Below are 15,127 nucleotides of genomic sequence, written 5' to 3'. Positions count from 1 at the left end.
TTCAGGAGCCTGTTGCTATAGGAACCGGGCAGGTTGATTTAATTGTCTCTATTGGGATGCAGACACCTTTAGGCTTTTCCCATGCTGAAGAAGAACCAGGCTAAAGGTTTTCCTGGTCACCTGGGATCTTGGCTACGCTGGCAGAAGACACAGTCCATCTCCACTCACTGAGCTCGCAGGACTGTTCCCCTTTCCCAGGCACTGGGCACCCAGCCCAAGAAAGTGCCAACAGCACAGCAGCATCCTGAGAGCACCTACCGGCATCTGTTGTGTTTTTTAAGATAAGCCAATGGGGTAGAGATGGTTTATAAAATAATGAAAGATATAAAAATGTCTAAGGTCAGTGTATTTCAAAGTATGTAATGAGCACCTATTGTGAGTTAAGTTCTGGGGCACAATCTTTAGAGTTTATAATAGAATTTGAGACATTTCTGGACTGCGGTATAAATATAAATATACACACAGGGGTCCAGCTTTCTCTTTAGCCATTTGAACTGGCTTCAGGAAGGATCCCAAGTAAAATCATTAGGGATGTTGATGATTTCATTATCATCCGAGTTTTGAGGCTGTAGAGGCCTCCTGGTCTACCCACTTACTTTTAAGGTTTACCCCTTTTGAAGCCGAAAGCAAATTGGCCTGAATGGCTTACAAATTGCTTCCCTTCTAGAATGGAGCAGATAATTGAGCTTCTACCTGTTGCTCTGTTCAAATGCACATATGTTCTCTTCAAATAACTCACTTTCTACCCTTACCTACTCGATTCTTTTTTAGCGGGAAGAGGGGAGAAGAGAGACATAAAACTTGTATGCCTCCTCCCTAAGAGAATCTGAAGGAGGAATGGGAAGTTTGGGGTCACACAGAAAACTATGGAAGAGACTCTTTGTCCTATCAAGGAAAGTATAGTATAGTCGTTTTGGCTAATAAAATAGAAGTAATAATAATAATACCTTTTTCATCACTGAATATATTCATTACCCAAGTATAGTCAACTCTCAATTGTGTGCCCAAGTCCAGGGAAAACCCCCAATGTCATCTCACGTCACAGTCTGGTTCCACTCCATTCCCGTCACAATATCATCTCATCAGAGCTGCTAACAGATTGCATATAAAAGGCATTTTAGATCTACTTCTCTCTATCTGCCCAATCTCTGGTTGGAATTTAACAAATGTCTGAAAGGCAGGTGGCAGGAGAGACCTAGGTAATATAGAGACTGAATCGTTAGCCCCCAGATAACTGGGTTTGAGCTACTGAATTGCTACATACAGTTGAACAGTTTTAATTTTGGATCACACTGATCAAACATAAAGGAGACCAATGCTTTTGCCATCGATAACCCTCCTGGTTTCAATCGCAAGGAGGATGAAATATTACCCGAGAAGCAGGTTTGCCAAATGGAGTACTGCAAATTATTTTCCAGAAAAGTTTATCGCCTGGCATCATCACTCGATTTAGTAGGTCTTGCCAAGATAAACACAGAGATGTGGACAGACTGATGGGGGGCTGGGTTGGGGTGGTGGTAATGGGGGGAGGAGTGGAGGAAGCTGGGTTTTTTAATGGGAAAATGCTTTTGAACTTGGAGCAAGGTACCAAGGTGGGCAGGGAGGCCACGTGCAGATTTAAAGGCAAGCCAGATGGAGAGAAGTTCCCCCCAAATTACCCAACCCCAAACCCAAGAACACCAAAACAAACTCTAAAGGGTCTAGCAGTAGCAGCAGCACAGCCTCATTGCGCTGAGCAATTTAGAAAGTGGAGGGAGGAAGAGGAGGAAGGGAGAGGGAAGGAGGGAAAATGGGAGGGGGGAAAAAGCAAAACAAAAGAAATAAAACCACAAACAGAACAATATAAATAAAAATAAACCAATAACAGAATAAAATTTGTAACTCCTTTTTTTTTAATTTCACAAAAGTTTTCACAAGGACAACGGTATAGAAGAAAACCCCCAGCAGTGGCTAGGTCATGCAGAACCATTAATTGTCATACCTTGGCCCATTCTATTCATCCTTGTTGCACTTTAGAGAGAGAAGTAAGCTATGTGAGTTTTACAATGCTTTTAAACTGTCATATTTCCTGTTGAGCACTTTAACTGGCACATTCTTATAGTTATAAATGTTCTGAGGGCATTACTTGATAACCTCCTTTGCAAAGAAGGCATGAAGAGATCTTCATGATCCAAAACTAGGGCGTGTGTGTGTGTGTGTGTGTGTGTGTGTGTGTGTATACACATATATATATATACATATGTGTATATAGAAAGAAATATTTATATAGTTATATATAAAAAGATAGGTAGTTATACATAATATATAAATCAATATCTAGGGACAAAAATAATTTGGAAAAGAAAACCTTCCACTCATAGGGCTTTTAAATATACATGTATACAATTATTCCCCACCCCTTCACTGGTTTGAATACTGCACGGCCCTGCCTTTGGAGTGGGGATCAAGGTTCTGACTGAGCCTCACCATTTTGTCAGTAAAAGTGCTTGTCAATTCACACAGCAAGCAAATCTCCAAAACTACCATGCTTGGGGGAACAGGGCATCCAAAATCTAAACCCAAACCATTCACCATAAAAACACCTTTTCAGAGATGGTACAGCTCTGACATTTTCCTCCTCCCCTCCACCCTCTTCTGTTGGATGGGATTTTTTTAAAGTAAACATGTTAAATATGTATTTACCAGCCCAGGGCTAGCCCATCTGTATAAGACTTTGGTTAAGGTGGGGTGGGCCAGTTTTTAACAACTACTGCACTGCCTAAAGCGTGATCTGCATGCATAAAACATCTGACAACTGTATACTGAAAAGAGGGTATTTGTCTACCTTTCCTCTCATGCTTACTAACTGACAAAAAGGAAGAAAGAAAACAAAAGAAAAAAATAATTATACCAAAATGTGTTTGGCTCACTGTTGTACTCTCCTCCTCCTCCCCAGCTCAAAGTGACAAGGAGCAGTTGTCTATGACTGCCCTTCACCGGCCTACGTGAATTGGCTATGATTAAGAAATTGATGAGGAGGAATTTTTCCCACCAGCTTTCGGCTGTGGGACAGCCAGCGTCATGCAGCTGTACCAACAGTTGAAGGTGGTAGCTGGCTTTTGTCTCTGTTGAGTCAACTGTGCCTTGATCCTCCTACATTCCGATTTATTTAGCATGTTGGCTCCTAAGAAACAATGATCTGCTGCTGGCTTTATCTTCCTCTCTCGGCACCGTGGCCCCAGCCCTCGCTCCTACCAGGCATGGGGGCCCTAGCTAATCAAACAGAGGGGAGTAAAAAGGTCCCCTGAGAATGTGTGGAAAAATACTTGCTCTTTCCGGAGCATTATTTATTCTGTACATAAGGTAAGTAATTCACCTTTGAAAAGATGTAAAAGTCCCAGGAAGGCAGTTTTTAATGACTTACATCTGATATTTATGATACATATGGCTTTTCATCCCAAATGTCAAAAGTGAAAGAAAAAAAATAACTATTCATATGGCAGCGTAAGGAGACAGAATAACAATTTAATATGCAATCAAACCTCTTTGCACTTAAATTAAATGACTAGAATTTGATAGATCCACAAATGGAATACGATTCTTTCCTCCACTGTGAGGGTAGAAATGTTCATCTGAACTCCCCAAGGGAGCCAGCTCTGGGACTGAAGCCCTGGGTTAGTAGCTAAAAAACCTCAGATGTGCTCTTACAACAAGCAGAGACTTAACCATCTTGTACACAAATGGAGAAAGCTTTTCAAAAGCTTTGCGATCCTTCGGCCCAGAGAGTGGAAACATTCTATATGTTTTGGTTCCTTTTTGGTTGCTTGTTTCAAATAAACATGTGTGTATATATGACTGTGTATATATAAGAAAGAAAGGAAGGAAGGAAAACAAGAACAAAATCAAAACCCAGAGCACCCTGATAATCCCGATAAGTCAGACTGAACTTTTCTCCTACATCACCTTCCCTGACTAGTTCACTTGCTTTGCCTAAGTGACGGGGATCGCAAGCGCTCCGCTAATCTGCGACCTCGTTCCCACAGTGAGCTGTTTAGGTCTGGAGCATGCCTTTGGGTTATTGTCCCCCTAGAATCATTAATAACTTTTGGTCCTTCTGCTTTGTTGCTGTTGTGCTCAAGGGTTTTATGGTGGTGAAATAAAAATGACAACCACATGCACACTATCATACATATGCAAATATGTGTAAAAAAAAGGGGGGGGACTACAGGGGGAAATGGGGAGAGTTACTGTTGGAAACACCCACTGGGGAAATGAGTGGCAGATACAGTTTCACACACGGTGGCAGTGGATACACATATCAGAGCCGCTCTTCCTGCACGTACTTCTGTTTGTCTCGGGACTCCCGGGACTTGGGCCGGTTCGGTCGGTTTGCTGTGGACGGGATGGAGTGAACGGAGGAGCTCTTCTTGCTGGAGGACTGGGACGAGTGGGAGGAATGGGAGAGGCTGGCCCGGGACTGGCCGGCGTTGTGGTCAAACTGCATTAAGCAGAAGATCAGGTCCGTCGGCACGAGCTCAAACTCGTACGGGGGGTTGGTGATGACATACCTGGCCGGGGAGAACAGAGAGGTCACAGGGTGAGGACTGGGTGGAGATGTCACCTGACTCTGCATCAAAAGGAACTGCCTGGCTTCTCAGGTCTACCAGACCACCTGGAAGGTGGACTGATGATTGGTCCAAAGCCTTAAACGTTATCTTCCGAGTTGAACTAAATCTTCCTTTATTTAGCTCAACAGAGGAGACCAGCCGTGAGTCCTGACATCCCAAGAAGCCGAATCAATGCCGGTAATGGAAAAACCAAACTGTGCTCCCTGTGATCTAAGGGCCCCTGTCAACAATGTCAAGTTTGCTTCCCATCCTGAGTAGCCCAAGTGCACGCAGGAGGTTGCATGGACTGCACTGTGTCTTTCATTCTAGAACGTTCTGACAGTCCTAGACACACATCACAGGATCTTTGCTTACCAGAATGTAGCATCTTCTTAGTCCTTCCTCACTCTTTATCTTTTAAAAATCTACTTTGGTGGGGATTTGACTAAATGAAGAACATAAAACACCTCCTTGCCCATGAGTCCTGCTTTACCTGTGCTCCTCGGTGTGATCAGGCTTTCTCTGCTTCACACCAGACATGACTTTAAAAAAAATAACTGTTTCATTGACAGCAGTGGATCGCAAAGTGTGGTCCTCAGGCCAGAGATAACCGCATTGCCTGGGAACTTAAAAATGCCAATTCTTAAGCAACTGCACCCCAAACCTACTGAATCAGACTCACTGGGCATGAGGTCCAGCAATTTGTGGATTAGCAAGCTTTGCAGGTGATTCTCATGCTCAGTGAACTTTGAGAACCTACTGGCTACAGCAATCATTCTCAACCCTGCCTATACACAGTAATCCCTGGGCATTAAACAATTTTATTTTCAGTCCAGACAGGTTAAGTCAGACTAATCTGAGTACTGTTTTTAAAGGTACCCCCAGTGATTCTAATATGCAAGCTAGGCTGAGAAACACTCAACTCTATAGCACTGTTACCTGGGGTATATGTACACACACTGATTTTGATCATTCTAGGATGTCCTTTTAATTTGGGGCTGCTACGAATTTATCTTAATGCATATTAGAAAAATATAACTCGCATACATTTTTCTGCTTGTGGTGATAAGTATATAATTTTCTTAAAGTAAATATATAAAAGAAAATGAGTGAGTCAATTAAAAATATATTAAGTAAAAATGTAAGTGTCTAAGAGATGACGAAGGATTCATTTACCTTAAATACTAGCAGTATGAAATATCTCTACATTAGGCACCAACAGAATTATCCCAATGGCTGGAGTTTGGAGGAGATGCTCCTATCCAAATGTTTGTAATTAGGGGATAGAACTCTCCTATAAAACCTGAGTTCTTCCCACAATGTCTTCACATCTGCGATTAGTAATGAAAGAAAAAAAGCTTCCCATAACCTCCAAACTCAGTGCTGGATCCAATGTGAGCAGAGTGATTTGCTTGCTGAGAGCATGTATACAGGCCTCTGCCTTCCTAAGGGGACAGGCGGGTCATGTATGTCGCTGCATTTCGGTGGGAGAGCAGAGTAGAAGTATACTCACCTCTTCGTGCACTGGCTGGGGGTGCTGAGGTGAGCATCTCTCAGCCGGTAAATTCCAAAACAAAGCATATTATACGTTTTCAGAGCTTTGCAGAACAGATCACCATAACAACCACCATCCTGGGAGACAACAGACAATGGAGAGAAGCATCATTTTTATTGGCTTGCAGGGAGAGGTCCAGGGGGGAAGGGCCTTTTCAGGAATGCTTGTTTTGGTGTCTCCTGAGTTGGAGGGTCTGTGTCAAGGGACGGTGGCTGTAAAGGGAAATGTGGTTAACAGCCTACACCCCAAATTGGTGATTTTTTGGGATGCTGATAATAATGAGGTTTTCCCTCGGTTCTCTCTAGCTTTCCACTGTAAGCAGCGAGAGCTCTAAGGAGAAGGCACCTCTCCCTCACTTGGAGGGTGTGAAGCTTGAGGGTTGCAGATGCACGTTAGCTGGGGAGAAGAAACCAGCCCGGCAAATTGGTGATTATGTGTAGCCGCAGCGTGGCTGCAGTCACTGTGATCTGACCGTGGCGTCAAAGCCGCTCGAGTGATAATTAAAATCCCTGCAAGAAGAAAAGACCCCACCAGGTACTATGGCGACAGACTCCTTCAGGTAAGGACTGTGTGAAAAGCACAATTTACAGACCTCAGAGACGGCAAGAGTGGAAGGGAAAATGTTTCCCCAGGGGCTGGCGGTCTGCAGGCTGAATAACCGGGATTCACAGGCCTAATCAGTTCACAGCCACCTTCCCAGGGTCTGGAGCCCCATGTGGAATGTTAAAGCACATTCGTTCACTTGGCAATGCTGGCTTCAGGCAGCCAGGTGGCCGCAGGTTGGTGTTATCATTATAGGAAGGGCACTGAAGAATGACTTCCCTGGGGATAAAGTGACTGCCGTTGTCCTTCCTGTCACTGGGATTTCCATGGAGGCATATCAGAGAACACACACAGAGCCCAATTTTACCATTATTTAAAGTCTTGGTCCTTTTAAAATACCAGTAAGTATCTGATGATAGTTAAAAGAGCCACTAACTGCGGAAACTGCCTTTCAATAAAGCCCAGTCTAATAGGTCCCTGCCCATAAGCGAACTAGTATATGGTGCAAGTCGGTAGCAGGGTTTCAGAAGAAATGGAGAAAGTGACCCTCTCCTTGAGCGGTACTATGGTGTGTGCAGAGGGTTTATTGGTTCTCAAGACTTGTGGCTCCTCCCCTTGAACGCATCCTGGAGTAGGCTGGGAATAAGAGTCAAGACTGTATACTTCTGCCCAAGTGCTGGCACCGGTCCCCTCTGCAGCAGGGAGGGAGTGGAGGAGAGTGGCTGAGTCCAGCCTCAGATATTAGAAGACCTGCATCTGGAATTAGAGTCATTAAATGGTCCACAGGAAATGCTATTTGTTTGGCCTGTAGTCGTGGATGCACATAATTAGTGGTGGCGTTTTGAAATCCACCAGTGCCTGGGTCCTATGCAGACACCAAAACTCAGAAACCTGACGGCTGGGCATGGCCAGGAGTAATTTATAAAAGCTCCTCAGGGGCTATTCATGTATAGCTGGGCTTAAGTAGCCCTGAGCTATGCCAAGGTCCTTTGAAAGTGTTCCCAGAATTGACTGAAGGTTGGCATCACCTACTGTCTTCTCTCTCTTGGGAGGCGATACCTAAGGGATATGAGTAAGCCACTGGCTCTGGAGCCAGGGTTCCTGATGCAAATTCCTGATAGGACCAATCTTCCGTCTCTCCGAGCCTCAGTTTCCTTAGAGTGTCTGATAATAGAACCTACATCTAAGGGCTGCCATGAGAGTCAAAATGAATGATTACATGTAAAGCATAGCGCCCCACATACAGTAAACTGTAAACATTACTTCCTACTTACTTTAGAAGGTAGGAAAAAACAGATGCTTAGCTTGCCACAGTTCATTCGGACCAAGCGACTACCAGACAGCAGGCTGAGGTGACCTCTGCACAGTACACTCACCCCCAAGTCCGCAAAGGGCCCGTCCAGCAGCGCTAGCTGGGCCACGCGGCAGCGGTCCCTGTTGGCCAGCGTCTGGGGGGTGCTGTAGCCCCCTCGAAGAGCATTCTCCTCCGCAATCAGGGCCTCGAGCTCCGGCGTGGCTCCTCCTGTCACCAGGGTCCGGATCAGGGTGAGGATATTGTCATTGAAGTATGTCTGCAAGAGACAGAGAGAGGCGGGGGAAGTCCTTTAAGCACACCCCCCAAAGTCATGACAACTGGCATCCAAATTACAACTTTTCTTGGCATTCCTGTTTAAAGTTCTGGCCTGTCTCTTCAAATAATTTTATGTGGGAAGTGAAAAGACAGCAGCCTCCAATTATTCCATTATTTTCTCTCCTACTTGGTTCTGCCAAGAGAGCCTGACTTAAAAACCAATTCAGAGGATTTTTATTAAAGGGCTAAAGTCGAAATGATTGGTGTTTCCCATCATTGGTGTTGCCAGGGCTGTACATACCGCTTACCTGTGTAACGAAATGCACCTGGCCCAAGCTAACCCAAGCAGGGCTGCCCCTGAGGCCCTGTTGCCCATGTGCCTAGAAGCTGCCTCCCCCAACAATGGCAAAACTTCCATGTTGGTTGGCTCTGGCTGGGTAGCTCAGTTGGTTAGAGCATCATTGTACCAATATGCCAATGTTGGGGGTTCAATCACCAGTCAGGGCACACACAAGAAGCAATCTATGAATGCATGGAACAGCATTCAATGCTTTTCTCTCTATCTAAAAAATACCAAACAAACAAACAAAAAAACCCACACAAAACAACTTCTGTGTTGGAAGGAGATACCAAGGGCATCATTAAGGCCACATGCTCAACAAATCACACGCTTTGATACAGTCTAACCCAGAAATCAATTAAATATGCTAGAGAAGTTTATGGTGAGGTGCGTGTCCTGGTGTGTGCACTTTTGGTTTTTACATAACCTCAGGAGTCTGAGGCAAATACAGCTGATTAGAGAAGCTTCCTCTACGTGTACATTTGTCTCACATCTGACACAGAACAGATCTGTCAAGAGTAAAACAATGGGTATTTTAAAAGAATTAGTAGGATGTCAAATAAAAGCTCAAAAGAAGACATTTGTCACCCAGCCTAATTAGAAAAAAGAAAAAAAAAAAAAAAAACCTCAGTTAAGGGTCTGTACTCTATTCTCCCATGTAAGAAGAAATCAAACAGGCTAAATAAAATCCAACCAAATATTGCCGGTGGCTTTTGAGGATGTACGGGCCTTCGGGAGCAGGTTAGGAAAGACAGCTGCATTTTCACTTCAGCAGTTCCTCAAACAGGTTACCAGGCTACACGTAGTGGGGAACAAACCCAGTAAGGACAGGTTCTCATCCTGCTTGGCCACCACTAGGTCTATGTCTAGGGGAAGTTGCCTAGTCATTTTGGGCTTTTCTCATCAGTAAAATAAGCATAGTCATAAGACCAAGTGTTCATGCAATGAATTCTATGAGGGCTTCTGAGTTCAGATGAGAGCTAGTGGGGCTGAGTTCATTTTCCTCATGGAAATATTCACAAAAATACCCAAGTGATACAAAATTCCAAGATCGAAGGAAACTAGGAGTGTTATTCAGAACCAGTCAGACCCCTAGGAGAATGTATCCTCTACCAGAGCTCAGCTGGGCAGGGCAGAACAAGGATGAGTAAAGGAGGACATGATGCTAGGGTGTGCGTGTGCATGTGCATGTATATGTGTATATAATGGTGTATGTCTATTATCTGTCTGGATAGATTGGTAGGTAGATGGATTGATAGACAGATAGATGAATAGATAGATGGATGGATGAATGGGTGGGTAGATGGGTGGATAGATGGATAGACAGATAACATAGAGTGGTTAAAGGAGGAGAGTCAGGCTGTGGGTTCGATGCTGACCTCACCTCTCAGTAGCTGGGTGACCTTAGAAAGTTACTTATCACTTTTGTGCCTCATTTCATGATCTGTAAAATGTAATAATAGAGTGGTTGTAAGGACTGTATAACTGAAACATGTGAGGCACCTAGACAAGTGTGTACAGGAAGCTCTGATAAATACTTTGACCTGATAACAGAGACTCGGGGCCGTTATAATGACAGAAATAGTCAGCTCATTCCTTTTTAAAAAATCTTTTACATTTTTTGTATGGGAGGAGAGAAAGGCCATTCATTTCATCCTTGAATCCACACTTCTTAATCTGCCTTTATTCTAAGACCCAGTTTAGATCCCATTTAGGCCCAGGAGTGGCACCGTGAGGGTTGGAGTGGGAGCGGGAGGGGGGGGGGGCGGGGAACTGCATCCTAGGACATGGCTGCAGCAATGGGAGACAGGCCACCACATGGCTCAGGGCACATGTACAAACATTTCCAAAGTTTTCCAAGGTACATACTTGTCCCCACTGCCAGATAGCCTCGCATTAGAAGCAGGAGACCCCGCCTTATCCCTGCAGCACATTACATGGATGAGTGCTGGACACAGAACTTCAGCAAGAGCATCTGCATTATAATCACCCTTCCAGAACAAGGCCAATGGGGGAGTGTAATAGCACACATGGTGGACAACAGCACACCATGATCTTGTATACTGAAAAAGGGACCTCTCCTGGCTCAGATGTAGAGAGAGGGGGAAAAAGAGCCAATGTAAGTATTTTTAAAAAGGAACCACAGTATTTCAGATGTAAAGGAAAAGCATTCTGTTGACTGGTTAAATCAGTCAATGTTGTAAGAAGAAAAAGAAAAAAATTGTTTTGGAATCATAGTAAGTTATTTTAAAACTAGAGAGTATCTAATACTAACAAGTCAAAGTTGAGATCATCAGAATGTTTACTTCATATAACGTAATCAATATTTTATGTAAGGTCTTGGGATCAAACCTGCAACCCTGGCATGTGCCCTGGCCAGGGTGGCTCAGTCTGTTGAGTATCATCCCATGTACCAGAAGGTCACTGGTTCGATTCCTTGTCAGGGCAAATACCCATGTTCTGGGCTTGATTCCCAGTAGGGGGTGTACAGAAGGCAGCCATGGATGTTTTCCTCTCACATCAGTTTCTCTCCCTCTCCCTCTCCCTTCATGTCTTTCTAAAATTAATAAAAATATGTATATTTTTAAAAAAACAATCCTACTTAGAAAAGCATTATAAATAATATAATAGTAATAGGTATTAACCAAGGAAGTACAAGACTGGGACTCAGAACACTGTAAAATATTGCTGAAGGAAATTAAAGAAGATCTAAATAAATGGAAAGATATCCCATGCTCATGAATTGGGGGACTTAATCTAGTTAAGATGGCAGTACTCCTCAAAACAAGCTACATATTCAATGTAATCTCTATCAAAATCTGAAAGACCATTTTTTTTCCAGAAATGGATAAACTTATTGTAAAACTCATATGAAATAATAAACAACCACAAAGCCAAGACAATCATGAAAAAAAAAGTTGGAGGCCTCACACTTTCCAATTTTAAAACACACTAATCAAGACAGTGTGGTATTGGCATAAAGATAGGCATATAGATCATTGGAATAGAATTGAGTCCAGAAATAAACTCATACAGGTGTGGTCAATTGATTTTGAACAAGGGTATCAAGACCATTCTGGAGAAAGAATATAGCCTCTTAAACAAATGGTGCTACAACAACTGGGGCAGAAGAATAAAGTTGGACCTTACCTCACATCATAAGCAAAAATTAACTCAAAGTGGATCAAAGACCTAAATATAAGAGCTAAAACTATAAAATACTTAGAAGAAAACACAGGAGTATATATTTATCACCTCTGATTTGAAAATGGGTTCTTTGATATTACACCTGAAACACAATAAAAAAAAGAAAGAAAAAAAGATAAATTGAAGTTCATAAAAATTAAAGGTATTTTGTGTATCAAAGAACACTATCCAGAAAGTTCAAAGAAAACCTATAGAATAAGAGAAAATATTTGTAAATCATATATCTGATAGGGGTCCAGTATCCAGAATATATTTTAAAAATCTTATAATTCATCAACATAAATACAAATTATCCTTTTCTTAATGGACAAAAAAACTTAAATAAGCCTTTATCTCTCTTCCCAAAAGAAATACAAATAGTCAACAAACAAATGAAAATTGGATATAACACTGGATGATTTCATATTTACCTACTCATCTGGAAGGAGATATATCAAAATATTAACCACGCTTATCTTTGGGTTTTGGGGAATTTGGTTCATTTAAATTTTCTTCTTTATATGTTTCTCTGCTTTCCAAATTTTCCACACTAAGTACGAATAACTTTTCTAATAAAAATACAGTCAATGATGTTTAAACAAAGAGCACTGTAAGTTCTGCTTTGCAACGATACATCTAGAAGGTCAACATGGAAGGTGATTGTGTTGTCTGATCTTTAGGACTTGTTTTCCCTTCTGTGCTGAAATCAGTTACACTGAAACAATGTCATCTTTTTTTATCAATCAGTCGCTGACATTTATTGAGCATCTACTGATCCCTGGGTCTTGGTTTGGCCTGTAATTGTGTGCTATTCTAAGAGTGTGTCACTTTCAAAATTATCACTGAGTATAATCTCAGGGTGGGTTGCAGGGTTTTATGGGTGTCTGATCAGCTCTGTAAGACAACTCTGGACACAATTCTCTGCCCTCTGAGCTGGCACTGTGTCTGTTCCAGATCTCTGTCCTTGACTTCTCCATGCAGGCATCAAGGAGCAGCGCAGCGGGCAGCACCGCCTGCTATGGCAGAGGATAATGATGCCTTTCTGTGGCAGAGCACTCTGGCTCCTATTGCGATGCCTCTGTACTCACCTGCAGGAAGTACTTTGAGCATTGTATGTGGGTGTGCTCTGAGTATGCATCAAGGTCTCTGTGATGTGAGTAACTTGGTGGGAAGACAGTGCTTTCCCAGGAAAAGGATGTCCAGTTGGTTCAACTGGAAGTCACAAAAACTTTTATGTGACCATTCACAGAGCATACAACGGTCTTTCTGCACAGAAAGTGGCTATCTCAGCATCATGCAGTGAACCTGGTGCTAGGACCTCAAATGCCAATTGTCTAAGACTTTATTCTTGTGGATGTGCCAGCTGAAACAACCTCTCTACGGTCGCCTGACCCAGAAGGCACAATTCTCTTCCGGGTTAACAGAAATGCTAGAATTGACAAAACAATTCTAAAGGGAGGACTGTAACGTGTGTGTGTGATGCTTTGCCTCCCAGGCTTTGGTCCTGGTGGTCTTCTCTGGGCCTTACCATGGCCATGTCCACAACACCTGTCCTCGGAGCCTTAGGAGGGATCTTGCCCAGAACCTCCAGCCTGGCCTGACTAGTCCCCAGGGATGCTTTGGGCAGAGGTCTCTGCTATGACATATCCTGTGTCACATGGACATCAGGGAGCTTCTGAAAACTGAGGAATTGGGGTCCTGCTCAGTGCCTGGAATCAGGAGAGCTATGGAGTCTAAGGAACATGGGAGTCCTTCTTCCCACTACCATGGTCAGGCAACGTGGCACCCCTGATGTACAGACTGCAGAATTCATCTAGTATGGTTTTAATTCCTTGCTTTGCCATTCAATAACTATAACAATGGATTTTTTTCTTAACTTTTTGTTCTTTTTTGTGTGTGTGCCTTGTATTTCTCATCCATATAAAAGGATTTTTTTTTTTAAAAAAAGGACCAAAACCACACACACACACAAAAAGGAAACAAACCCAGCTTATAGGATAATGTTAAATAAGATAATTTGTGTAACTTCTAATGCACAATGAAAACTCAATAAAAGGTAGTTCATAAAAAGAACAACCAACAATCAATCCCCTTCTCTGTGCCTCTGTGTTCTCCTCTCTGATACCAGAGCTGGGCCACAGCATATGTGTGGCCCCTTGGCCTCTAAATGTTGATGGTTCTCAGATCCTGTAAGTAGACCGAGTAGTTGGCATTGAGGAAACCAACAAATGCTGGGGAAGGGCCATTGATTGCAACCTGGAACTCTGAGCCCGCAGCGCCATCTAGCCGCTCTGTGGACGCCCCTCTGCCAGCGTGTCTTCAATGCGCCTGAGCATCTTCCTCTTTTTATTTTTTTACAGTATAATTACCAGAGCTTATGTTTCACAGTTAATGCTGTCAAGGCTTTTAAACTAATTGGTCTTTTATAGAAAATTTAACTGAAAATTAACACATCTTTTAATAACATTGCCTTAACTTTAATGGCACTTTGCCTTTCGTTTATAATTGCTCTAAAATTGTCATTTTCCATGTCATAGCTGCCATTTTTTATATTTCCTAGTTTTCATGGTGTGGATTTTATTTTTAGTATTTTTCTTTCATGAGGGATGAGAACTATTTTATTTTTTTTCCAACCCTGGCCCTGCCTGGTCCAATGTGACAGAGTGGCATGTTCTGAGCCCAACAGAACGTACTACTGTTCGCCACGCTGACAACTCCCCAGCTTTGCTGCCCAGCTTGGAGGAGTAATTTGTTAGTGGACCTTACTTCACACGGCACTGGGTTAGCTTGGGCTCACTGAGAACTTGGTCTTCTCCATGACACCGTTCAGAGGTTCCGCCCTTAATGCAAGTACAACTAAGAGAGTCAATCATGTGCGTCCAGCTTCCCAAGGTATAATTCTACGGCTGCGAGGGTATCCAAAGGGAGCATCCTCTAACCAAGACTGAAGTGTCTAAGCCCAGACTTAAAACTTGACTGGACGTGGCCTTTTGTACTCAGCCTGTGTGGTGTGGCCGATGGCCTGGCCTGTCTGACTGCGTCCTGGTATCCCCCTCCCAGGTCTACCACATTCCAACCATGATGCTCTTCACCCACCCCCTCAGACAAACAAAGCCCAGCTCATCACTGCTCTTCAACCTTCGCCTTTCCTTTGCCTGGGAAAACGAGGCTCCCCCGTCTCTTCTGATTTTTCAGTGTCAGTGTCAAAGTTACTGCCTGAGGCAGCATGATTCTGACCACTTTGGCTAAAACAGGTCTCCATACCCACTGAAACTCTTTCATGTGCTTCAAATCAGCCATCCCTGCCTGATGGTACTCATGTCCTACGTGGTGACTGCTGCTTGAAC

The 15,127-nt window shown here is 43.2% G+C and overlaps 1 protein-coding gene across 22 annotated transcripts in view; it reads right to left on the bottom strand.

Annotated features, from left to right (window-relative positions):
* The window catches only part of KCNMA1 (potassium calcium-activated channel subfamily M alpha 1), a 689,823-nt gene that overhangs the window by 5,109 nt on the left and 669,587 nt on the right, over window positions 1-15,127 (bottom strand). For 10 of the 22 annotated variants that reach the window (XM_054729033.1, XM_028151232.2, XM_008145323.3 and 7 more), the window contains 3 exons: window positions 8,061-8,255; window positions 6,100-6,218; window positions 4,323-4,547 (listed from right to left, as the gene is read on the bottom strand). In XM_054729033.1, the coding sequence (XP_054585008.1) occupies window positions 4,323-4,547; window positions 6,100-6,218; window positions 8,061-8,255 (539 nt within the window). Of the gene's footprint in view, window positions 1-1,869; window positions 2,011-3,874; window positions 4,548-6,099; window positions 6,219-8,060; window positions 8,256-15,127 lie in introns of those variants that run through there. The other 12 variants (XM_054729031.1, XM_008145306.3, XM_008145307.3 and 9 more) reach the window with 3 other exon arrangements.

Source organism: Eptesicus fuscus, chromosome 17 (genome assembly GCF_027574615.1).
Source record: "Eptesicus fuscus isolate TK198812 chromosome 17, DD_ASM_mEF_20220401, whole genome shotgun sequence".
Lineage (NCBI taxonomy): Eukaryota > Metazoa > Chordata > Mammalia > Chiroptera > Vespertilionidae > Eptesicus > Eptesicus fuscus.
The sequence above is the reverse complement of the archived record's forward strand: the minus strand, read 5'-3'. Positions and strand labels throughout refer to the sequence as shown.